This window comes from Sitophilus oryzae, unplaced genomic scaffold, assembly GCF_002938485.1.
Source record: "Sitophilus oryzae breed Bouriz unplaced genomic scaffold, Soryzae_2.0 scaffold_60_pilon_pilon, whole genome shotgun sequence".
NCBI lineage: Eukaryota > Metazoa > Arthropoda > Insecta > Coleoptera > Curculionidae > Sitophilus > Sitophilus oryzae.
The window spans coordinates 137,002-164,847 of record NW_022147207.1 but is presented as its reverse complement, the minus strand read 5'-3'; the positions used below and the strand labels follow the sequence as shown (position 1 = coordinate 164,847).

General features: G+C 31.4%; 1 protein-coding gene across 1 annotated transcript in view; it reads left to right on the top strand.

Annotated features, from left to right (window-relative positions):
* Positions 1-27,846, top strand: part of LOC115887684 (acetylcholinesterase) — a gene marked incomplete in the record, with an annotated part of 242,446 nt that overhangs the window by 139,698 nt on the left and 74,902 nt on the right. Inside the window, 1 exon segment of the mRNA XM_030907142.1 lies at positions 25,905-26,047. Coding sequence (XP_030763002.1) covers positions 25,905-26,047 — 143 coding nt within the window.

Genomic DNA, 27,846 nt, shown 5'->3' with positions numbered 1-27,846 from the left:
GATAAAGTGGCATTCTAGGTGTGAATATGACTGAGTTTTTTTTCCATTATTCAACGCTAACTTAATTCTGCTGAAATTAGTTTTTTAAACTTTTATTAAAAAGTATATTTTATATTCGTTCGTATGTCAAAATATTTACTTCTATTTTCGTGTTAATCTCTATTCTAAAAGAAAAAGAAAGAGTTATAAACTAAGTGGAATTTCTTAACTTCAATTGATCACGTGTCGCTAGTACAAATTCTCAAGGTAAAAAAAACACACCCCTATTGATTGAGTCAACTTTTCCTGGGATACTTTTTTATCGTCGTAAATAAGAAGTTTGAACAGAGTGATGGATATTAATCTTCTTTCCTACATTTTTGCCAGTAAAATATTATTAAAGTCAATGGTAATGCTTTTCGGTAAACATGCCGGAAAATCCATAAGATATATTAGAGTCGAATTTTCTTCGACTTATTCCACCTTAACTTCGTAAATGTACTTACTGGTGTGTAAAATATATGTTTTTTTCTCGCTGGTTTAGTGTTATGGAAAAACTTTCTTTGGTAGTAATCATTTTTGAAGGAAATAAAATCATAGCAGTATTAAGTTTTATATGTTTTTCTTTTAGAAAGTAAATTATAGTAATATATTATTATATTTCTACTAGCGTGTACACGCGACTTTGTTCGCGTCAAATTAATCATTTGTAATGGTGATGATATAGCAAAGCAAGAATTTCCATTAACATACAAACTGGATAAAATTTTCTCACATTTATGTCAGCACGAGAAAAAACAATATGGCGATATTATTATAACTTGTAATATTTGACAGGTAGTTTCATCTCGTTGGAATTTGACTTTCGAAAAAATCCATTTGCCAAAAATAAGCGTTTTACGTCAAGCAGTTTAAGTAGAATCGTGGTTAATCAATTACCCAACTTTTTGAACACCCTGTATGATTTTTTTAAAAATTTCAAAATATCTAAAAAAACAAAATAAATTATGCGTGTCCAAGCGTTTTCCCGAAAGACTAACCGTTTTTTAAATAACAAATATTGTAATATTTGAGGGGCGTTTTCACCCTCTTGGAATTTGAAATTCGTTTGCCAAAAATCAGCTTTAAACGTCAAGTTTAAGCAAAACCGTGATTACTTAATGGTTATATTTTATGAAACACCCTATATAAATTTATAAAAAATATCCATATATATATTTTTTTCCGTTCTTGGGTATGAGGTTTTTTTTATTAATTGAAAATGGAAACTTTTTTTTTATTATGCGACGTTTCGCCTCATCATGGTGGGCTTTCTTAGGCACTTTATTCTAAAAAAATATAAAATATCACAATTTTTCTTTTTTCCCTTTCTTAACTAACAATAAAAAATAATAAAATGTGTCATACAGAAATATAAATTTTGTCATGTATGTACTATAAAAATATAAAACATCAAAAATCAATAATATTCAAAATACACAACACAATTCAAAACAATACAGTCATTAGTTACTTTAGAAAAATAACGAAAAGGTTTAAGAGAAAGGAAAAAAAATAAACTTTTATAAAAAATCTTAAAATATGTAACAAAACAAAATAAAATATACATGTTTAAGAGGTTTTCCGAAAAACTCACCGGTTTTTAAATAAAAAATATTTTAATATTTGAGGGATAGTTTCACCCGAGGAATGTCTCACTTTTGGAATTACCTGTACATTTTCTTGGCAGTCGCTGGCAATCACTGGCAGTCTTATGGCAGTCGCCTATAATAATTACATGGCAGTCATAGGCAGTCTTCTTCATAGTCATTGGCAGTCTCTTAGCAGTGGAAGCATATTTTGGCAGTACGTGTTCATTTTTTACCCGAGTGAGACACCTCTCGGTTTCACCCCCTTAGAATTAGAGTTTCGAAAAATCTCTTCTTATCGAACCTCTACACCCTAAAGTCAATCCGTTTTCCAAAAATCAGTTTTTACGTCAAGCGCTTTAAGCAGGATTGTGATTAATCAATGACCAGATTTTTTGAAGCAACCTGTATATATTTTTAAAAAATCTTAAAATATTAAAAAAAAACAAAATAAAATATACGTGTTTAAGCGTTGTTTTCGGAAACTTGACTGTTTTTTAAATAAAAAATATTGCAATATTTGAGGGGTGGTTTCACACCCTTGGAACTGGAATTTCGAAAAATCCCTTCTTATCGAACCTCTACACCCTAGAATCAACCTGTATAACAAAATTGAGCTTCTTACGTTGAGTGGTTTGAGCAGGATCGTGATTAATCAGTGAGAAAAAAAATCCAAAAAATTACAAACATTTTTTTCGCGAAAAAAACCCTCATGATCCTCGTTTCTGGGGTCCAAATATACTACTCAAAAAATATTTGCACTTGTTTAAGACCCACCCTGTGTATTATTAAGTTAAATGGGAGGGTGGAAGTTAATCACCGCCACCTTAGAGATCTATTATCTCCCCCTTTATTGAGCTTAACTCCATCATACCAGGACCAGTATCATAGCTTTGGGAAAATCCAGTATCTGAGACAGTTTTGACAGAGTTTAGTTATCCATCATAGAGGTTAGTTCTCCATTATAGTAGGAAAACTCGTGCATACATAACAGGCACAATTAAAATCAATAAGACTTCCTATCTTGGACTCATAATGCGGCACTCAGAATATGAAGAAATACAGCTGATAATAGAAGGAAAAATCGATAGAAAACGCAGTTGGATTTGGTTTTGGGAGGAAAAAGAAGTCATGGGTACGTAATTAAGACTCACACCGACGGAAATATAAGCTCTGGACAGAGAGTCATATTCCATATTGATTGCCAATCTCAACAGAGCTGGCACCTAGGAGGAAGAGGAGTTCTCCATCTCCGATATCAGTCGTACCAAAGTTTATGACACGAATGGTTGTCGTCTCAGCATACTCAGTGATGGTGTTTCCCCATTTTCCAGAGAGAATCTGTATTCGCCGATGTTTCTTAGCTTCATTCTACTGATGTGTTCGTGTTCATTGAGGAGACAGTTTGCTGTTAACAATCCTTTGACAACCCGAATAGTGTTCTTACTTTAAACAAGGTATATCTTTAATTTTTCTCGATTATAAGTGCTGAGAAAGAAATTTCTTACTTGAGTTCTTCTTTAAGCTTCTTTCTAGTTAGGAAGCAAAACGGTTTTGACCAAGTTAGTAGAGTATTTGCTCCTTTTCTAGCTCGTTTTATTAAATTCTATCTCTTGGTGGGCTGGCATCCAGAGTAGGAGCACTTTAATCTTTCTTTGCCTAATATGTTCAGCTTTTCTAGGCATTCTTTGACAAATTTTGATTTGATGGTTACTGAGTTGGTCGCTCTTGAGATGGCTTGACTGTCGGATAATTTATGTAAATATTTATGTTATGGTAAATTATTTATGGTATTCATTATACAGGGTGAGTCTTAAATAAGTGCAAATATTTTCAGGGCTGGTAGATCTCGATAAAAGAAACATATTTTCTTTTTACGGTTTTTAAAATAACTCCAAAATAACCAAGTTATTTTACTAAAATTAAAAAAAAACTGATTTTTTGCTTAAATTCTTAGAACCACTGGATCTTTTTCGGGGTTGTTTAACGAAAAACTAAAGAAATTTACAAAAAAAAACTGGAAAAATTCAAAATTTTCAAATAAATACAATCGTGTTCCTGCGGGATCGAATTATACTGCCCCTAAAAATATTAACACATATTTAACACTCACCCTGTATGTGTTAATTCATTATAAAGTTTTTTGTAATTCTGTTTATCTAAGAAAGTTCATTTATCGGATCAATAAAAACTTGACAAGATATCGCTCCAACTCTGTATACTTCTCACAAAGAGCTCTCATATATTTTTCAACCAAATTTAGAACAAGAAAATGGAATTTGTTCCCTGAGGTTCTGAATTATACAGCTTTAAACTTTTCGAAATTCCAATATAAAATACAATTTGCCGGGTAAAAATAGGACATGTTTGGTTTTAATTTAAGAACTTTTGTGTCGTTTGTTCAGTGTTTTATTCGGCCGTATGGGAGTTAAATCTGTTACTAACTAGACAATTCCCTTAGTTTTACTAGTTTTACGCCAATTATAGCATAATGTAAAATGAGTAATGAGGTAAAACTACTTAAAATAGTTTCCAGAATATTCAGTTATTGAATTTAAAAAAATAGTTTTTTCCATTGCAACTGTTAAAATTACCTTAGCCCACGGCTACACAGAAAGCATTTGTAGCGTTTTGCATTTTTTGCCATTTATTTTACGAATTTTAGTTTATATTATGTGTATATTTTTTTATGTTGCAGTGTTTAGTACTGGTTATAATTATAATATAATATAATAAATAATTGTAATTATATAATAGAACAGTAAATATTTCTAGTTGCTAATGCAATTTTAGGACATGATTTATGAAACACTTTGGAGTGAAACTTCTTTACGCGGGCTGGGAGTAAAAATTGAAGGCCGTGACATACGAGCTAGTGAGACGGCCCTGACACACGAGCTCGTTGTAACGAAACGTGTTAACGCCTTAGAAATACGTAGTGATGCGACGTGTATTTGTGGAGCAGTCCACGTGTTTATCAAAAATATTGATATTTTAATACAAATTTTGTAAAAGTGAATCAAATTATTACGGGTAAAGAAACATTTGTTATACGTAAAAAACTATTTTTATTATTTTACGCCAATAAAACTGTTACACGTAAAACACTATTTTTTACGCGTATAAAACAATTTGTTACTGGTAGAAAACTATTTTTTACGCGTATAAATTGTCACTCTAAATCGCTTGTCTTGTCATTATTCAATTCATAATTCCAATTCTCAGAAAAGTTTCATCTTAAAATAAAATTTTAATCAATCACAATTGTTTATCTCCATCATTTACCGGATTAATAATACAGAAATTACAGTTAAATTCCAAACAATTAATTATTTACAGTAATTTACAGTAATTTTATTAAATTATACGAATATTCTTGTTGATTATTGATCTGAAATATATATTGTTACTGAATAGTTACTCCCAACGCGTGTAAAGAACTTTCACTTCAATAAATAATATTTTTAAATAAAGAAGCATCGTTTTATATACTCTCAAATCTGACCTTCATTTTTTCCCATTTGTCTTACTATTCGCTCAAATTTCGTTTCGATGTTAAATAAATCACGTTAAAAAGACCTTTTTCACAATATTCTCGGCTCGATGAATGCATTTATTACAGCGGGTTTAAATGGAAAGACTAATGAATCTTTCATTATGAAAAGTTTTCATAAATAATTTGAGTAAATTTAATTCGTGGAAATTGTGCATTAGGTTTGTATAATTTTAGGTAAATATGACTAGGTAAATATTTGTTTATTTCACGGCCTAACAAACATAATGATTATTATTTGCGGAATGATAAAACGTTATTTATTATTGAAAATTTGGTGGGTTTAGGAAATGATTTACCGGTATTGATTAGAATTGCTAAACTCAACTGAAATTATTTTATTTGTAAAAGTATAGTTAAATAGTTTGTATCAATACTAATGAAATTGCGACTATAGTCACCAAAACCATCTCGTCATAGTAAAACATTACATAAAAAGGTAATGATAATTGAAAAAGTTGCAAATTGATCGTGATCAGTTTATTTCGCTCTGAAAAATTAACTAAAGCATGTTTGCCAATCAAAAAACAAAATGCTCAGGAATCATGGTTCTGACCGTAATATAATATTTTAGGAAAAATTTATACAAAAAAAAATTTACACAAAAATTAAAGTTAAGGTAAAAAAACAACCCTAATATACAGGGTGGTCCGAACTGTAATCCGGAAACTTCGGCAGCATATTCTGCAGATAAAAATAAGTAAAAAAGTTTATATAAATATATGTTCTAAAATGCTTAGTTTCGGAGATACAGGGTGTAGAAATTTCATTTTTATTTCGATTTTTTCCAAATAATTTCTGAAGTAACGTCAATATTTGGATGAAAATTGGTGTCTGGGAGCTTTTTGACATGAGAAATTTTATTTTGATGTCAATATGACTCCTACTAGTAGAGGGCGCCACCTACATATTTTTTAACTGGTTTGAAGAGTAATAACTTTTTGTCCGTACCTGTATAAAACTAATGAGTAAAAAAATATACATTTATAGTCTATAAAATGTATAACTTTGAATTTTGACCGTTATTTTTTACCAACATGGCAAATATAAAATCCCTCTATCAAAAAAGTTACTGATATTCTTTAAAATAAGTGCCTGAACGAATCAGACAGGTAACTCTTTTTACTTTCGTGAAATAGAAAAGGAAAATAACAAAACAAGTGACAGTTCTTCCTCTTCTTGCAAAAATCAACACGAAATGTCATAATTGTCAAAAGTAAAATGTCATCAGCTTTTGACATTTCTAATCTAATGCATGGCCGCAAGTTGGTAACCTAATAAAATTAACACTAGGAAAGCCCGCGGGAACTGTCAAATTCAGTTAAGTTCAAGTTATTCGTTATTCATTCTTTTAGTTAAATCGAATTTTAGAAAAAAATCGCTACCAGTATTGGTTTTCGAGATATTTGGAATCGAAATTATCAATACCTGTCATCATTGACATAAATTAAACATGATGACTAAATAGTTATTAGACTGAAATCATAAATTTGAAAGTTTTTGTGTCAAAAGTTCAACAGAAACTGTTTTATTATCATTTTTTTCCCAAATTTATTATTTCTGTGGAATAACTATCTACTCAACGTGTTTATTTTTCAACAATAATGACATGTACAGTACGTCTGTCCGTTCTGTAGCTACGGGGTATCCGTGAGAGGGGAAACGATATTCTCTCCATGTTTTTCGTAAAAAATTAGACGAATTTGCAAGTAGCCAATAAAATGAGTTGGCTGAGCAATTTACGGTGACATACTCGTCAAGTCGACGTATCTAATATATTGTTGTTTATTCAAATGTTTTTTGTCCGCATTCCTTTCATAGACACAGATCCAGCAGACGTACTGTATTGACTATTTCCATTCTAAATATCTTGAGAACGGTTGCTCGTAGCGATTTTTACAAAGAGATATTTTTTAGTTGAAAAGTTATAGAGATGTATATTTTTTCCTCGGTAGTTTTATACAGGTACGGACAAAAAGTTATTACGCTTCAAAACAGTTAAAACACATGTAGGTGACGCCCTCTACCAGTAGTAGGAGTCATATTGACATCAAAATCAAATTTCTCATATCAAAAAAACCCCAGACACCAATTTCCATCCAAATGTTGACGTTACTTCAGAAATTATTCGGAAAAAATCGAAATAAAACTGAAATTTCTACACCCTCTATCTCTGAAACTAAGCATTTTAGGACATACATTTATACGAATTTTTTTACTTATTTTTATATCCAGAATATGCTTCCGAAGTTTCCGGAATACAGTTCGGAGCACCCTGTATAACATACTAAAGTTTATAAAAAACCGAGTTTAGGAATTAATGTTAATATTTTTATATACAGTTTGCTAAAAAAAAAATAAAAATAGGAGTAAAAATAAAAAACAATAGATTTGACGAAAAATTTCTTCGTTGCATTTTTTTGCATCTGAGTATAGATTAAAAAAATCTAATAATAAAAACTGTTTTAATGGAATTTATTTACTTTTACTTACATTTTCTGTAGACTTAAATCATTAAAATTCGCAATTTAAAACTACGACATAATAACCGCGACCAGAACACGATGTCGTGACTGAAATCTCCCCGTAATTATTTTAACTTATCATTACGAATTAAAATCACGACCTGGCAATACCTACACAACTTGTCACTTGCATGTCGGGCGAGCATGTTTACACATTTTTATTATTCCACCACCGTAAAATGCTTCCAATAACTTGGACAATTTGCCTGAATACAAAACAGATGGAAAATAGCTGGTAAACTTCTAGCAAAATTCTAAAAATATATAAGCAATTTACCATAAAATATACAATAAATGCGGAGGAGAGAAAGCGTATATGTATTATTGCAGTGGCAAAGTTGCAAAGCAAGTCATGTTTCTTGATTTATTTATGGAATGTGTAAATTTTGGTGACCATATTTTTAAACAGTTTTTTTCTTGAATATAGAGAGAATATTTTTTACCCTATAATGTACCCAATTTAATTACCCAAGTAGTATTTTTGGACACATTAGGTAATGTTTCGAATAATCGTGTCTCTCTGTTTCTTGACACAAAAAAGAAACGGTATGCCACAAATAGGAAACATTTTGGAAACCTACATATTTTATATGGCTTTATTACATGTATTTCCAATATAGTGGAACCAGCTGTTTCCTGAAATGTTTTGATGCGGAATCAAAACTTTTGGAGGAAATGTTTCGAAACATTTTCTACAATTTGTGTCCAAGATGTTCCCGTTTTCAGCAGCTACTGTTTCTAAATGTGAAGAAACAAAATACTAAACTAAAATAGTCTATGTCTGTGTGAGGATTTGAAAATGAAAACAACCATCAACAATGTCGACCTCCGCCATAATATTTTTATCTTTAGATATTTGTTTTTAGGTTTTCTCGCACAAAAAACGTCTGGCAAAATCAAATTCATCAGTTAATTTAATAATGTACTTTCATATTTTTAATGACCCTTCTAGATATCATTATTTGTTGCTACGTAATATTTTTGTTTGAAATATATATTTTTATTTTTATTTCTATATCATGGTTCTGGAAATAAAAATATATAAATCAATGTAAGTAGAACGCACGACTTATGAGTTGAAAAGCTTATAAGATAAAAACATATATTTTTAGTTAAAAACGCTATCACTAGACAATATGGCGGAATTTTAATTCATTATTTTATAAAATTGACATGGAGTCGGACACAAATCATCTACATTATACCATATTTGTGTCTAAAAAGAGAAACACTCGTGTTTCGAAGACGAATGGACAATAAATGGAAACCTTGTGTCCAAAATATTTCGATTTAGCGCTATCTGTGTAGAAATTTCGAACTAGTCACCTATCAACAGCTTCAAAAACTTGTGATGAAAATAACTAAAAAAAAAACATTTTTATTTACTTATTATAACACAATTAAGACATAAAAAACATGTATTCCATTGTGGAAAAAAGAGAAAGAAACATTTGCTGGTAACATTTTTCTTCGGTCTCTTGTTGGGTATGGGTAGTGGCTGTTACAAAACAAATCATCTATGTAATGAGTATAATAATAAATAATTATAAAATCGCATGAGAAAAATATCTGTATTTGTACTCACCATAATGTCCTTTGTTCTGCCTTTTAATTACTATAAAAACTTCAAGAATGCTTAAATGTAAAAACTGCAGAACAAAATCAAAAAGTAAGGTTATGTTCTCATATATACGGGTGCGAAATCTGTAAATGTGAGCCACATCTGTTTCTTAAAAGTTTCGAAAAATTTGTGACACTAAGATCTTTATTGTTATAGCTTTTTGTAGCGATATTTTATGTATAAAAATGTGACAAAACTGTTTCGTAATGTTTCTCAGAAGATATTTTGTTTCGATTTTGTGTCTAAAAATTTTACTTAGTAACACAGTAAATTAATAAAAATATTACCTATAATATATTTTATCCTACAAATTTCATATTAATCTTTAAGATCAGAAACTGGTTTTAATTTAATAGCTTTTACCAATATTCTTATGAAAAAAATCTTAGCGATATCCAATTAACTGAAAACAAATTAAATATGATCATTTGGATTTAATTGCTTTTGGGGCAACGTTTTTTTATCCCATTAATTTAAGATTAATTTATTTTGCTTTGGTTTGAAATTTTCTCGATTTTTTATTTTTGATTTTATAATAATTTTCACCTTTGGCAGCCAGCTATGGAAGTGAATAAGAAAATTAACTATAAGATAAATTTATGCTTCTCTATTACTCTGGTTTTAATGTTAAGGTTCTTGTATTCCATATCAATGTTATTTTTTAACTTGTTGCAAACCATTGATGTTAAAATGATATGATGGTTTAAAATGTGTTATGGTAAAATAACGTGTTATTGAAAAGTTGTATTTAGAATATTTTAATAGTTATTTTTTATACAAAACGATAAAATGGTATTTTACCGTCGACCAAAAAGATAATTCACGAGCGATGAAATCGTGATTGCATTAATTTCGGAGGACGATAATGCAATTTTATCGTCGTGTATAAAACAATATTTTTTTCCATAGCGAGTTACGTTTTAAAAAATATTCAGAAATTATTATTTCAAGGAATTTATTACCAGTAGAAAAAATACTGTGCTGGGTTGGCGTTGGTTTCTATGTAAATTGACAAATAAATAAAGCTGTCTCTTTAGTTGCCAGTTTTGAGTCAATATTTTTTAATTCTCTTTCGTCGATTGCTGATTGAATTGGAGCCAGAAATGGCTCAAAGTGAAGTAAGTAAATTACCAACAGATATTCAGGCTGAGGCGACAAACGCCATATCCAAACTACTTCCATTTGAATCCCGAATAACTTATGAAAAGGAATACAAAAATGTTCAAAAATAGAAGCAATTAAAAAACGTGCGAGAAGAAATAAAGTTTTTTACCATCCTCACTTGCGGTTAAAGTACTATTTTATCTACTATCTTTGATAAATATAAGGCAATTTTAACAGTTGCTATGGAAAAAATAGCTTTTTCTTTTGTTCTTCATGTTTTTTTGCTTCTAAAAACCGGAAAAAATATACATCCTCAAATATATTGTTACTGTTTGGACCAAAACTAGAGATCAGATTATGCAAAATAAGGTTATCGCCTCAGTGCACTCAGTGATGATGTGTTCTGGTGTTTTCCAATTTTCCCCACCAGAATCTGAACTTAAATCAAAGAAAACCTTTGATTTTTCTCGGTCATAAATCCTGAAAAAATTCTTCGAGTGTCTTAGACCGTTGGAGGATTCCAATTCCAGGTTACGGGTGGAATCTTCCATGTTCTTGATAGTTAAGCAAATTTATTTTACTAGTAGATGAAGATGTAGAATGTTTAGGAGGGGAGTTAATCACCGCGACCTTATAGATCTATTCTGTGTTCCCCTTTCTTCAGTTATAACTCATCATACAGTCTCAGGGCTTTAACAAAAGCTAGTCTCAGAGACGGCTCCACAGAGGCCAGCTCTCCATCCTCGACATCAGACGTACCAAAGTTCATGGCACGAATGGTCGTCGTCTCGGCGCACTCAGTGATAAGGTGTTCTGGTGTTTCCCCATTTTTCCCACAAAATCTACATTCGCCGTTTTTTCTCAGCTTCAGCCTACTGAGGTGTTCGTTGAGGAGACAGTGTCCTGTTAGAAACACCGTGACAATCCGAAGATTGTTTTTACTTAAATCAAAGAAAACCTTTGATTTTTCTCGGTCGTAAGTTCAGAGGAACTTTTTCGAGGGTCGTAGACCGTTCTTTGGAGGACACCCATTCCAAGTTACGGATGGAGTCTTCCAGATTCTTTAGTTCCGCTTTCAGTTGGTTCCCGTTTGGAAAACAGAACGGTTCTGGTCCAGTTACTGGAGTGTTCGCTCCTTTCCTAGCTAGATCATTTGCTTTTTCATCCCCCTTTCTATCCCTTGGTGAGCAGACACCCAGAGTAGGAGGACTTTATTTTCTTTGCCTAATTTGTTGAGTTTCTCTAGGCATTCTTTGGCCAACTTCGAATTGATGGTTACTGAGTTGATCGCGTTAAGTGCTGCTTGACTATCGGATAGGATGGCAATTTCCTGTTTTCGATAGTTCCTATCTAAGATAAATTGTACGCATCTTTCGATAGCGTAAATTTCTGCCTGAAGGATACTGGGGTAGGTGCCCATTGGTTCGGAGTATTTACTTTTCGGCCCAAATACTCCTATCCCTGTCTTTGCATTAGTTTTGGAAGCATCAGTATACCACGTTATGGTATGGTTTTTATATGCTGAGTAAGCGTTTCTTTCTTCCAATCCTTTTTATTACTACAGTGAGGTGTTTCTCAAAGTTGTAAATTCTTGGTATGTCATCCACTGGGAGTTGGAGAAGTGGAATTTTCTTTTTGAGGATGTTCCAAGCCCCTGACCTGAAAATTCTCCCAGTACTGTTTCCGTCAATGACCATTCTAATCATTGTCGCATTACCATAACTACCGACGACAATGTGCAGTGGTGTGCAGAATGACCTCCATTGCGGCTGTTGGATATGTTCTCATGGCACCTGTGATGCAGATACATGCCAGTCTCTGTACTTTGCACAGGTTTTGCCTTGCTGTACGTTGCTCTAGTTTTATATACCGAGCAACTGCTCCATAGTTTTACTAGTAACATTCACAGTTTCAGATCCACTAATAGCAATGGTGTGTAGATTCTCTTTCAGTGGCGAAAATCAAGAATATTGTCCATAATTCACAATATAAATATATCGAAAATAATCGTTTATTTCCGAAAAAAAAGCCATCCAGGTTTGAAATAAGTCTAAAAATCACACGATTTGAATACCGATGCTCCGCTACCAAAGCAAGAAACGATATTTCCGTAATGTATTTTTCCGATTTATATTCATATTCTCTTCCTGAAACTCATTAGGTATGAATTTTCAATACTCGCCTTATCCGTATATATGTCACATATATAGCTCGGCTCCGTGTTTACAAGCACGACACTATGTCTTTCCGGCTGCTGTTTTCCATAACTAGATTACTATTGTCTAACGTGTCTTTCTCTATTTACCTTTCGTCATGTTTCCGCGCCTCCGGCTTTCTGATCACGTCTCCCCCACGTCACATAAAAAGTAATTGAAGTAATGCACAAGACACAGGAAAGCAATCAAAAATGTGTCGCAATTATTGCCGAAGATATTGGAGTACCTTTGTTACGGTTTCTTTCTAGTTACTTTTTGACATTTTTATTTCTCTTTCATATTTCAGTCTTTTATATTAATCTATTAGGTATAATAAAAATATATATTTGATACCAATTAAACTTTTAGTTGCGTAATCGAGGGCGCGATTTTTAAATTCAAGGTTGCAACTATGGAAATATTTATTATACAGGGTTTCCCAGAAATAAGTGCAAGTATTTTAACTGGTAGTATAGTTCAACCCCAGAAACACGCCTATGAGGGTTTTTTGCGAAAAAAAAATGTTGAAAATTTAAATTTTGCTTGATATTTTCCGAGAAATTTGAAAATACTTTTTAGTGCCACTTGTTTATTCATCTGAGATTTCCCTACGGTGTATCTAAACCTTGCAGTGTTCCAACCTCCTATGTTATCCACATTCTACATAGTTCTATATTTATAAATTGATAGACAAATTTCTACCCAAAAAATTAGTAATGTTAAATTTAATTTTCTATCAGTGCTCATTATTAATAATTATAGAAAAAAAACACATTAATTATTTTTAGTACTTACCCTTTCAATAAAAACCACCGTAAATTGACTAAAACATTACCTTTACGACGTTTACGAAAATCTTTATTATGCTGCAAAATAACTTAATTTTGGAATAAATTTAATAAAATGATTCATCATATTATTCACAATCAGGTCGGTTAAAAGAAATTCCTAAAATGTTTATTGTAATTCAGAATTCAATATATCGAAAACAGCCCAACGAATAATCGATTCATTTTTATTTTGTTTGTTTCCTTTCATGTTTCTTTGTTTTATTTTTAATACGAATTTGATTGCTTCGATTGTCTTGAATTTGGAATTGTTGAAACTATGGCAACCTCGCTTAATATCGTCGCATGACGCAATCTCGGCACGGCGGCGCGGCGCCTCAAAGAACAGTTACCAGGAGCAGTTACCAGTTGACACGCGGCACTTTTGGTGAACGGTTGGCTGTCGATGGCATTGTCGAAATACATCGAAAAGATAGCGAAAAAACAAAATATGTATTTAAAATTGTTGAGTGAAACATATATTTTCTTAGATTAAAAGTAGTTCGTAAAGAAGCGATAAGAGTCAATAATTTTCACATTTATTCATTCAGAAAGGTATTCAAAGTAATGTGCGCTTTTCGTTGTGTTTTCTAAATCAATGATTCAAATTGTGATGAAGCCTATATGAAAATAATGTGCAAAAGAAATGCGGACTGATATTTTAGCAGTTATTATAATAGCATATACATGTAAAGGAGCACAGTGAAGTGTATTTTAGTTAAGTGTGTATCGAAAAAGAGGACTGTCACAGTTACATTGATCTGTCATAAGTATCTTTTTTTAATGTTGGGTAAGTTTTTAATGCAATCTAAAAATGTAATGCATCTCTGCGATCTCTGTCAAACTCTTCAGGTGGTGTGATTTTGACTTATTTTTAAGCATATATGTACTTTCTTGTTCATATGGCCGTCGAATTACCTGAGATCCGGGCTTGATCCAGGTAATTGGATGTAGTTGGCGATATCTGCCGGCGGTTCTCAAAATGTTGCTATTATTTTTTTAAATTTTCAAAGTTAAATAAGTCGGCTATTTTCAATTTATTTTAAAAATGGTATAGAGGAAATATGTTTCTTTTGACCAGATCTACCACCCCTTAAAATACTTGCACTTATTTCTGGGACACCCTGTATAATATAATTGGAATTTAAATTTCCCGCTGGGGATTCAGGTGGTATCTCTGCTGTAAAAATGTCAAGTTGCCACTTTATTTATTTATTTCCTGACATTGTCATTCGTTTTGACACTTTAGTTTTGTATTACGTGTTTGTGTTTTGCGTGTCAAGAAGATGAGTTTTGTTGATGTTTATATATTTATAATTTATTTTTGTTTCCTAAAATATTTTGATTCAAAGAAAATATGGCAAGGAAAAGTGGGCAACGCTGTGCAGGTCAACCTTAATCACGTGACTAAAGTTTATTTGGTATGAACTGTAAAACATGTTATAAAAAGACAAAACAACTACTAGAGCACAAAATGAACCTAGCAGATATCGAAGATAGACTTATTCTCGGAATGGACATCATGACCATTAGAGGGTTTGAACTAAACTTCAAACAGGGAATTTTGAAAATAAATGAAGCAGTATGGTTCTACATCGAAAGTGTGAGGAGACGCTTCGCATGGTGGTAGCAGAAAATGTTTCGATCCCTGAGCGCTGTGAGATATTTTTGGATGGTTGCCTGGAAGGTAAAATTAATAATGGGAGCCAAGGAACCATGACAGCGAAATAGGACGAGGGGTTGCTATAGGAAAAGCCCTGCTACAAGGCGAAGAAGACTGCACCAGTGAGCGTAATGAACATTAATTATTATTCTGTGTCTTTGAAGAAGGGAACCCCCTTAGGGTACTGTTGCTCGGTCTCCTCAGTTATTCGAAGCATGGAAGCTTCCAAAGTTTCGCCTTCAAAAATTCCGGACAAAATGGTGAAGGCGCTAGTAAATGTTAACGGATTATCTTCCTAGGATAGTAGAAACTTGAGAAACCTGATAATCTCAAGTCTCAAGATGTGTTTGATAAAGGAGAAACAGGCTAGAGAGGTCCTACCAATGTAGTACAACATCATTCTTTCTAATAAAAAGTGTGCATTAACTTATTATAGTTGAGGATGATAATAAAACAGAACTAAATTACACAAATTCAACTAGAGCTAACCAGACCAGTAAATGAAATGCGATTTTAAGATAAACTTAATTATATTTATTTGTTTTTACGCGCTCTATGGGTAAAAGGTACACGAAAATTATTCGTTCTACGATTCTTATTTAATTATTTTACATTTTCAGCAAGCTTAATACCGTAAAAAATGAAAAAAAGAAACGGATTTTAACGGGTTTAAAAATAACAAGGCAAATAAGATAAATAAATGCATCTCGGCGGAAAAAAAGACCGTAAAAAAGAAAACAACCTCGCCACCCATCTGAAATTAATTGCTACATGCAACAAGAAATTTAATTACAAACGCTTTTTGTGAGTGCCCTGCTTAGGGAATACAGATAATTTGGTTTGTAAGTTTTTTTTGCTGGGCAGAGATGCACCTGCAAAATGGGTATTAAGATTTTAATTTAAGTGTTTGATATTAGAAGAAAAAATATTCCAAGAAACTTGATTCCTCTATTTGTAGAATGTAGAATGTTTAGGAGGGGAGTTAATCACCGCGACTTTATAGATCTATTGTATATCTATCTATTCCCTTTCTTGAGTTATAACGAGTTATAACTCATCATACAGTCTCAGGGCTTTAAGAAAAGCCAGTATCTGAGACGGCTCCACAGAGGCCAGCTGCCCATCCTCGATTCCTCTATTTGAAAAATAAACATATTGTTACGGATTCCGTGGATCCACTATTTAAACTCACGATAAAATACTTAACGAATTTATTTGTCTCACTCTGTACACACAACTTATACTATTTACAACACAATTTATGCAACTACTATTACTCTAACGGTATTTCGCGGTATTATCAAACTTCAGACTTCAGACTATCTTCAGACTGCTCCAACTGTCAAAGCGCGGGCCTTATATACCCACTGGCGATGGTTTCTGGAATTTTCTAAAGAATTCTGTAATTTTCTTTTACTTTCTGTCGAATTCGCCAGGTTCATCAATGCACGTTGCGGTTATGTAGCAGCAATGCAGTTACGCAACCAGTAATACACCTTGACCTTAACAATATTTTATTATATCGAAAACATTCAGATTTAAGACATTTTACCTATACAGGGTGGTCCGAATTGTATTCCAGAAACTTCGGCAGCATATTCTGCAGACAGAAATAAGTAAAAAAGTTCGTATAAATGTATGTCCTAAAATGCTTAGTTTCGGAGATACAGGGTGTAGAAGTTTTATTTTTATTTCGATTTTTTTCAAATAATTTCTGAAGTCACGTCCATTTTTGGATGAAAATTGGTGTGCGGGAGTTTTTTGACATGAGAAAATTAATTTTCATGTCAATATGACTCCTATTTATAGGCGGCGCCACCTACATGTGTTTTAACTGTTTTGAAGTGTAATAAAAAATATACATTTCCGTGATTTTCTACGTAAAAAATGTCTCTTGGTAAAAATCACTACGAGCAACCGTTCTCAAGATATTTAGAATGAAATTAGTCAATACATGTCATTATTGACAAAAAATAAATACACGTCGAGTAGATAGTTATTGGATAAAACAATAAATTTGGGAACTTTTAATTTTTATTAAATTAATCATAAATTTTTCTGCGAAAAAATGATGATAAAACAGTTTCTGTTGATCTTTTGGCATAAAAACATTTTAAATGATTTCAGTCTAATAACTATTTAGTCAACGTGTTTAATTTATGTCAATGATGACAGGTATTGATAATTTCGATTCCAAATATCTCGAAAACCATTACTCGTAGCGATTTTTGCCAAGAGACCTTTTTCACATAAAAAAATGTCGTAAATGTATATTTTTTTACAAAGTAGTTTTATACAGATACGAACGAAAAGTTATTAATCTTCAAACCAGTTAAAAAATATGTAGGTGGCGCCCTCTACTAGTAGCAGTCATACTGACATCAAAATCAAATTTCTCATGTCAAAAAACTCCCAGACACCAATTTTGATCCAACTATTGACGTTACTTCAGAAATTATTTGGAAAAAATCGAAATAAAAATGAATATACTGCCGAAGTTTGCGGAATACAGTTTGGATAACCCTGTATATAAATAATAAAATATTGATTTTTAAAACATATAGACGCAAACTAGGGAGAGGGAAATCTGAGTAAAAACAGAGATGATAGGCGTTAGGTAATAGCTTTTAGATGACCGGTTAAGAGATTTCAATGCTATTCTCATTTTTAGGTTTTGTTGTGGTGACAAAGCCTATGAAAACTACAAATTTTTGTATGAAAACCGTATTTAAATTATTATTATTACTCTTTTATTAAAGTTCAGAGCGGCATAGTTGGATACTTCGGAATAGTTCTCGTAAATTCTAAGATACTCTACTCATGTATTTAATAAAATAAATAGAGCTATTTACAAGTTTAGTGTTAGCTGTATATAACCTGTTTTCTTCAAATTTCTCAGCGCATCCGAGGTAAGCTAGTATAAAAATTTGTTTAACACAGCGTAGGTTCCTTTATTTTATTTATGCTGTTTCTTATACAGTTTAACCAGAATTTTACCTCTTTAAAAGTAAAGTAAAGATTTCAGTTAACGTCTCCTTTTTGCTGCCAGGTCTAATCTGGACAGGGCCTACTTTTTTTATGCGGAATCCAAACCGCGGTCCTCGGCCATATCATGGTCAATGGCCTGCCGACTTGGGAAGTGTCTAAATCGACTCTTACTCACGAGATATCCGATCTCATCCGGCCTCGAACCGGCGTGAATGAGCAGTGTGTGTCTATAGATTTTACACTTTTGCCTTTTTTTGGACAACAACACGATACAGAGTTTCGAACTGGTCACCCGTCCATCTACTAGTATCGCCTTACGTCGCTTAACTTCGGTGTTCTAGTGGGAACCGGTGTTTCGACGTAGCTGGGCCGTTGCCCTTTTACCTCTTTAACTTTGTGAAGGACCTTGGGTATGGCATACTACACCATACTATACTATAAAATTTATTTAATACAATTTATTTAAAGTCTGGACTCATAACTATGAACGTCAAAATTATCCAACAGTACAGATTTTTTTTATATTAAACTAATTAAATTAATGATACTTTATTTATAGTAATAACTCTCAATTATCCATTTTTTGCTCTATCTTTCTGATAAACCTATTCAGAGATTTTTATTTCCTTTTAGCGTGACTATCTTGATTTCTGTCAACATTCTTATAAATTATTATCATTTCGAAAGAATTTAGCTCATCAGTAATATTAATGAATGTCTTATAATTTGATGTGCGAGCAGATAAGCAAAATTATGTTATGAATTATATGATTAATAGTTTTCGACTTTTTTTTCGATTACGAACATACTGTTGAGCAACAGCATTGCATGATATTTTATAAAACCACTTGTAGATTTTTAACTGGATACGTTGTAAAGCTTTCACGGAAATTAAATATCTCTATATATTTATTTTGTTAAGCAAATCATGTATCTGTCTAATGCGCTTGCAAAAATTCGATCTGTGATTGCCTGTGAAATTACGATCTATAACATTTTCGTAGGTTAAACGAGTTGCATCTGATGTAGTTTTCAAACTGAGTTACCGTTCTGGTAGTTAAGTTTTATCCCAATTATGGTTTACATACCAGGTTACCGGGTTTTAATACAATTTTAATACTTTTTTTTAAATATGACGTGTTAGTGTCTCTTTCATTGTACCGGGTGGCCGGTAAATAAATAATTTTTAGACTATATAATCCTAAGCGGCAGCCTAACATAATTTGTTCTCTTATATTCTCCGGTTAGAGACAAGATAGAAAGTTGCGGTTTGCTCTAATATTTTGGAAATTTTCTGCTCTATTTAACTGTATAAAGAGAAATAATATAGCCTCCTATTTAAATTCTTAATGCAAAAGCACAATATCTGTTATGATGTCAAACAGCGCCCTCTAGCTACCACGAAAAAAATTATGGAAACAAAATTTATACTGAAGATTATTAAGGAAGAAAAGCTCTTTTAAACGAGCCCTAGTTTGTTTAAATCGGTTAACCTAAACCAGAGTTATCCCTATTTTAATAAAAGCAAGTTTAACCTTCCCCACCACTTTATTTTATGAGATAGAGCAAAACACTCTATATCAAAAAAATTACAAATTTCTCGATGATTACAATGGTAATATTTAAAATACCTGTTCACCTGCATATTTTTGAGAAAAACCTTGTTTTCTTATTGGCTATCCGAAAAACACTCCCTAGCGGACATTTTTCGAACTTGAAAATAATTTCCAGTGATTTCTCTTGGTCGATTTACTTATATTAATTTTTTAATTATATAAGATTTTTTTTCCCGAAGTTATACGATAAGTAGTTTCTGAGATACAGCCGGCGTCCATTCTTGGTTGGCCACCCGGTACAGTATACAGGGTGGTCCGAATTGTATTCCTGAAACTTTGGCACCATATTCTGCAGCTAAAAATAAGTAGAAATGTTTGTATAAATGTATGTCCTAAAATGCTTAATTTCAGAGATACAGGGTGTACAAATTTCATTTTTATTTCGATTTTTTTCAAATATTTTCTGAAGTAACGTCAATATTTGGATGCAAATTGGTGTCTGGGAGTTTTTTGACATGAGAAATTTGATTTTGATATCATTATGGCTCCTACTTGTAGAGGGCGCCACCTACATATTTTTTAACTAGTTTTAAGAGTAATAACTTTTCGTCCGTACCTGTATAAAACTACTGAGTTAAAAAATATACATTTACAATGTTTTTTACGGAAAGAAGGTTTTTTGGTAAAAATCGCTACGAGTAATGGTTCTCGAGATATTTTGAATCGAAATTACTTAGTTATTAAACTGAAATTATTAATTTGAAATGTTTTTGTGCCAAAAGTTCAACAGAAGCAGTTTTATTATTATTTTTTCGAACAAAAACTTATGATTAGTTTAAGAAAATAAGAAGTGTTTAAATTTTTCATTTCAGTCAAATAACTATCTACTCAACATGTTTATTTTTAGTCAATAATGACATGCATTGACTATTTCCACTTTAAATGTCTTGAGAACGGTTGCTCGTAACGATATTAAAATCACAGAAATGTATATTTTTTCACTCAATAGTTTTATACAGGTACGGACAAAAAGTTATTACTCTTCAAAACAGTTACAACAAATGTAAGTGGCGCCCCCTACAAATAGGAGTCATATTGACATCAAAATCAAACTTCTCGCGACAAAAAACTGCCAGACACCAATTTTCATCCAAATATTGACCTTATTTCAGAAATTATTTGCAAAAAATCGAAATAAAAATGAAACTTCTACACCCTGTATCTCCGAAACTAAGCATTATAGGACATACATTTATACGAACTTTTTTACTTATTTTTATCAGTAAAATATGCTGCTGAAGTTTCCGGAATACTGTTCGGACCACCCTGTATTTTTGAAAATATTTTGACAAATTACATCCAAAAAAATGACAGGAATTATTTACTTGTGCATTAAAATGAGAGATACAACTGCCACAGTCTTGTATCCCCTCGTTGGAAATTCTATTACAAAAAGATACACAATAAAACGTTAAAGTAAATTAAAATTACTCTTCTAAATAAAGATTACCCGTGAGAAAACTTATGCTAGTTTTTTTTAAATCGATTTGTTTCCGATTTGCAACTTTAAATCACTTTGTTCTACTCCTTCTTAAAGTTTTTCTCTCTGATGTTTCTCCTGGGTAATCTTTACTGACGTCATTCTGTGTGAACATAAAAGATCGTTGACAAAAAAATAAATGGCGTGTAACGGCCCCTGGACATTGTAGATCTGCACATTTTTTTCACTGTCTGGTTGAAGTAGATAAAAGAGAAAATATAAATAAGTTTTCGTGATAAATTGCAACAATATTTCGTTAGTGAAAAAATTTTGTTTATGATGGAGAGTTTGAAAAATTGCTTATTTCCACACATAATTTAGTTTTCCATTAACTGATCATTAGGGTACAAATAAAAATAGCAACATTTCCAGAAGGGGTGAATATATTAATTGAATTTACGTATGGTAACTTTGATAAAGGTTAACTAATTTTAGATTTGTAATTGTTATTGTGTGGCAAACAAACATGACTACTTCATAAATATGTTAAAGAGTAAGAAAATTGTACAGGGTGGTCGAAATTGGTCTGTTTTAACAGAGAAAACCTATTTCCTGACTAGATAGAGCAAAACCGACATAGATGTCGTAGGCTTGATTTCTGAGACACGTTTAATAGCGTAAACCGCCTGTTGATATTTTTACTGCCAACTGAGATACGGGATTTTTTTGAATTTTTTACCATTTGGAAAATTGCCCATAACTTTTGTATTTCGCAGAATAGGTAATAAAATTCTGTAAAAACGTTCTTGAGGCACTTTTTTAGGCACAATCCAGTGGCGTAGTTACTTTTTTCTATACAAAAATAATACAAAATATATTTTTTTAAATTGAAATCATAGTTGGCTGTGAACTTAAAGAAATGCTGGCGTTTAACCCTTTCCAACGATATAAAGTTATGTGTATTTATTTCTAAGAATGAGAGAAATATTAGGTTTTTTATCTTTGTATCGAAGCGGGTTTTGATTTTGTGTTGACCTAGTTGCCTAATTACTTTTTATCACAATTTAATATTCTATATGAATATTTATCTGCATAAGTAACCACTTTTGAAAAGGTAAATCAACATTCTATATTAGTATTACTAATTACAATTAAATGCCAGGGTTACAACTGAACAATTAAATGGAGAATTTAGAGAGAATTGGGTGGGAATTTTGGGTTGGAACAAGGGGCCCATATCTTGGCCTGTTAGGTCCTGTGATTTAACTCCTTTCGACTTTTTTATGGGAGAAATTAAAAGCCTTTATAAATAAGGGAAGAACCATTGGGACGAGAGAAGAATTGCAGAAGGCTACTAGGCAAGCTTTTGGACTTATTAAACCAGTTTGCCTAATAAATCATTATAACTCTGTGCGCAAAAGATGTTTATTGTGTATTCAACAAGGAGGTGCTCAATTTGAACATCTTTGATTTTTTTAGAAAACTATATTCGTCACTCAAAAAATACGTTTTTTAGTTTTGTTCTTCGTTTATTGTATCGATTTCAGTTGTAATTACTAATACTAATAATAGAATGTTAATTTACCTGTTCCAAAGTCTTTAATTATGCAGATAAATAATAATATAGAATATTAAATTGTGATAAAAATTAACTAATTAACTAATATTTCTCTCATTCTTAGAAATAGATACCCATAACTTTATATCGTTGGAAAGGGTTAAATGCCAGCATTTTTTAAGTTCATAGCCAACTACAATTTCCATTTAAAAAATTATATTTTTTTATTATTTTTGACAAAAAGAGCAAGCACAGAAAAAAACTGACTACGCCACTGGATTGTACTTAAAAAAGTGCTTTAAAAACGTTTTTACAGAATTTTATTATTCCGCGAAATAAAAAACTTATGGGCAATTTTCAAAAATTAAAAAATTCAAAAAGATAAAGATAAAATTGAAAAGAAAAAACAATATACACTGACAGGTAAGAAAAATTGACAGCTTAAAATTTTCATATTTTAAAGTTTAATATATTTTGTTCTAGTAAGCGGATTTGGACTTTTTAGCTTATTTTTAAATGAAAATTAAATCTTTACCTGTCTATTACACCACAGATCATACAGATTATAAACTTTGTTTTTTCTTTATAGTTTTTCGTGGTTCCAATTTTCGGAATCGGGCACTAGTTAGGTTACTAGATTGCGCACCTAGCACGCCCGCTTATGGCCTCTAAAATTGTGCACAGCGCCTGACCGGCACAGTTATTAGAGAGATATCGGAAAACCGAATAGCGTCATGCAGTATTTACGTGTACCTTATCATGGTTACGATATGCGCGAGTCAATTTTTAACGCAACATCCGCTAATAACGTTACCGCCTGGCGTAATTTGCGGATCAATTACACCAAGGGCTATTTCTAAATAACGTTTAAAAATTGCTTAAATGGGCATGTGCGGGTACATTTGACAACCGGGGCCGGCCGGCGAGATCTTTTCTTTTAGGTTATGTTTGAATTGTTTTGAATTATTACTTTAGTTTTATTAGGTAATTTGTTATTTAAGTAGCTGGGATTAGTTTTAATTAAATACTATGGCCTAAAATATGAATTCCACCTCTTCCAATATTAAAGAACCTATAAAGAGGCTTATTTTTACAGCAGATGACGACTTAGCCCTTCTAAGAGAATTTGTTGCTTGTTGCCCTAAACCCACTGGCAGACGTTGAACAATGAAGCACTGGAGATAAGCACTTTAGCCCTTTAGTTTTAAAATACCTAGTAAACAAAACAATTTAAAAGTTTTAAATTCAAAGTTAGGTTAAGTTTAAATAGCGGACGCGACGCGAACAGAATTTTTTCCGATCCGATAACTATAAATGAAGAGAGTTAATACCACCTCACGTAAAGGAAATAACACCTTGCCTTATTAACGTCCATGCACGCTATTCGGTTTAGCGATATCTCTCTATTACGCTGTTTATTGTAATTTTACGCGAGTTTATTTTTGCGCGCAGGAAATTTGATTCGTTTGCACATCGTCATAAAAACAATTTTCGTACCACGAATTAGGGATAAGATTTTTATCTTTATACATATAGTATACCTAATCTGTGATTACACTGTGTTGCTCCTTTATTAAGCATACACAAGAAATATTTTTTCTTATTTGATTTTTTTTCAGATATCGCCAAACTGTTTGGCATTAAACAAAAATGCTTCTTGACGTCTATCCTTGAGAACCGTTTTTTTATCGTTGAAGATGATGAATGATATTAAAGCCTAAAAAAACATACTTACAATCCTTCAATCAATATCAACAGGACGCTTATGTAAACAAATGCTCCGGAACGAGTACAGCCTAAACAATGTTTGTTGAACAAGAAAACAAAATTGTTATTTTGTTTGTACGTGTGCTGTCTAGAGATACGTGCTTGAATTGCTCGGGGTCATTTTAACGTGTTTGTTTATGATATTTTTTTCTTGTTATTTTACTTGTTTAAGAGATTTAATAAGTTTGAGTAAACATTTAATAATTATACGGAAAATTAATGATTAGTGGATTTTTTTAGACGGTAATAAATTTTAAAAATTTATATAATATACAGGGTTGTTTACCACATACGATACGGAGTGTTGTAGTTAAACGGTTAGATTTTTACAAATTGTAAGTTTCGGTCCGTTGAAGGACTATTAGAGCTGCAATTTAAAAATAATTTTACAACGTACAGAGTGTCGCAAATAAGTAAAAAATATTAGTTTTGTTTTTTTTAAATGGTATACCCTGTATATTATTCTATTTGTAGACTCTACGATTGAAATAAATGTAAATTTGATTAAGGTTTATCACACTTAAACCTTATCGTTTTTTAAATATTTTCAATTTTGTTAAATTGCAGTAAAAAATTTAATGCTTCATTTCTCCAAGGGTTTTTAATATCAAATATTCACTGAAGATTATTTATTGATCAGATATTGTGATGGAATAATAAAAATTATACTACCTTATACAGAGTCTCCAAAAATTTATATTAAATAATTACTAGGTTTAAACGACAATAACTTGTTTAATTGAAATGGAACTCCCTGTATATTTTACGTGAATCAGATGCACAATTTAATTGTCTGTCAAATTATATACCATTTTGTGCCTATCTCTTCAAGTTTTTGTAGAAAATTCCTTATAATTTAGACCTCATTTATCACTATACCCATGTAATATTGATATTTAAGATTTTTTTAAAGCAACATATTATGTACAAAATATACAGCTGGTAAAAATAATAATATTACAAGCGCATTTGTTTACAAAAAGAAAACTATTTCACAAAGATTTAATTGTGAAAGAGTATACAAATTAAATATACCGCCATTATTTCCGTCCAAAAATTAACTAACTACATACTTAGTTGTTTTAATTAATAAGTTATTCTAAATAAATGTGGATTTGACTCAAAAATGAATATATCATATATAATAAGTTATGAAAATAAACGTCTCTGTTGTTACTTCTTACCACACTGTCTAATACACATACATACAAAATTCAGTTCTTGTAGTATTTGGGGCAATTATTAGATAATAATCAACGTAAACTGTTAATTAATGTAGTTTGAATACTGGGATCATATTAATTGTTTTTTTTTAAATCTTTCTGTAATTAGTGTTAATGTTTGACAAGTAAGTGTCAATTTTTAGTAAATAACATCTAGAGAATGGTCTCAAAGTCTCAAAATCATTAAACGCTAATATATAGTCAATTTTATTATTAATAAATGTTTCTTGTTTTCAGGTACTTATTTTCTTCTCTACGACTTCATCGACTTCTTCGAAAAAGATGGTCCAAGTTTTCTACAAAGAGACAAGTACCACGATATCATTGACACGATATTCAAGAACTTTAGTCAGCTTGAACGTGATGCCATAGTATTTCAGGTAAATATTTCTTCTAAATTATCATAGCCTGTTCAACGAGAGTATACAATATCAACAAGTAACAGATAATCCTGGGTCGGCATCCTTATGTCTAGGAGCGAATTGCTATGTCTATCTTATAAGAAAGAAAAATGCGAAAAAAGTGTTATTACATATCCTCTTGGGAAACTTCTGGCTTTTCTTTTTCTGTTCAGTATATTTAATTTTACTGAGCATATTGACTATACTATTTGTAGACACGAAAACTGGCACCCAAAGGTAAACCTTGCCGACCCTGTGTATGATTTAAACAATCAACATAAAAAATTGTAGCAAACATACTTTTTTAATTAAAATGAGAACAACTGTCACTACCATACATTCTCTAGCTGGACAGAATATATCTAACAAACAACTCTGTTTAAATCTGTCTATGACTGGCAAAATAATTATAATTTAATTTCTTTTTAGAAAATCATTCATATTTATACCAGGATAAAATAGATAAAAATGTTAAAAAATGTACAATAGCATACTTTTAATCAAATACAAGGTTATATTTACTTTAAAAGTTTAAGTATCTGTATAGACAACTTTTTTTTGTTTTGTTGTAATTAAATGATTATCTATGTATAAATTAATGTATTTGTTGCTTAATGACATTGTTTAGCATTATTACGGTTGTCCTATGCACAGTTGTGTTGGGAATTAGTGATGTCCCCACGTGTTACCATCAACAAACAATAACTTCAATGACAATGCTTGGAATATATTATAAATGCTAATTTGAACCAGAGGGAATTAACAAGTAAATCTCCCCGGTGTAATAAATTATAAACAGAAATATGGTTTGTCTGTGACTTTCCGTGCTCAATCATTCCGAAATGGTTAAAAGTTTAATAATTCTTCTTTGGCAATATATACTACATAATCTTAGGACATATGATATACTTTTTTTGAAAATCTTAATTTTCTTGCCACTAGATTTTTTTTTATAAACACCACTTTGTAGATCCCAACGAACTATAATTAGTCAGTGGTATTTTCTTAGTAAAACAAATTTGCTTAACTGACTCGGATCATACGCATTTTTTTGGATGTAATCATACGCTAAGAAGTTATGATAATTATATCAGGTGCGTCTCAAAAATGGCTCACCTCTATAGATTTTTTATTTTTTTCAGATCAAACAACGAGATTTTGTATTTGTTCCATTTTTGTTTTGTATTAAATGTACCATTTTTTTCCATAAAATGGATTAAGTGGTTAAAAATAAAATTCTGATATTTCTTTATATCATTGAACGCAATAGCGCAAATAACACAATAATAATAATTATTTACACTGCAGAAACCAGAAGTAAGAAAACACTATAAAAGAACAGAATTTGTATCAAAATGTATTAAAAATATAAGTACCTAGTATAACAACATACTAAAATGGTAAACACTGGTATATCGCCACGATTTGGTAGACCTCGTTTAGATATTTTTGTCTCTTCTTTTCCCTCCAAGCAGTTGGTCTGTTAGCATACTCATTCATCGAGATTAACAATCTCAGATTGACAATCTCACCCTTAAATTTTATATGAAACTGATTATTGAATATTAAACATACATGTATATTGATCCATCAATAACTTACCGAATATCAGTGTAAGAAGTTCTTTGAAGTGTTTAAATCTTTCTTTCTCTGATCCATTTAGATTTTTATTACTTCCAAATTAAAAAAAATTATATTGCAGAGCGAACCTCTTTATCATTATACGAGAATATTTGGAGTTTTCATTCATTGGAGTCAAAATTTGGTAAATTGGGTAT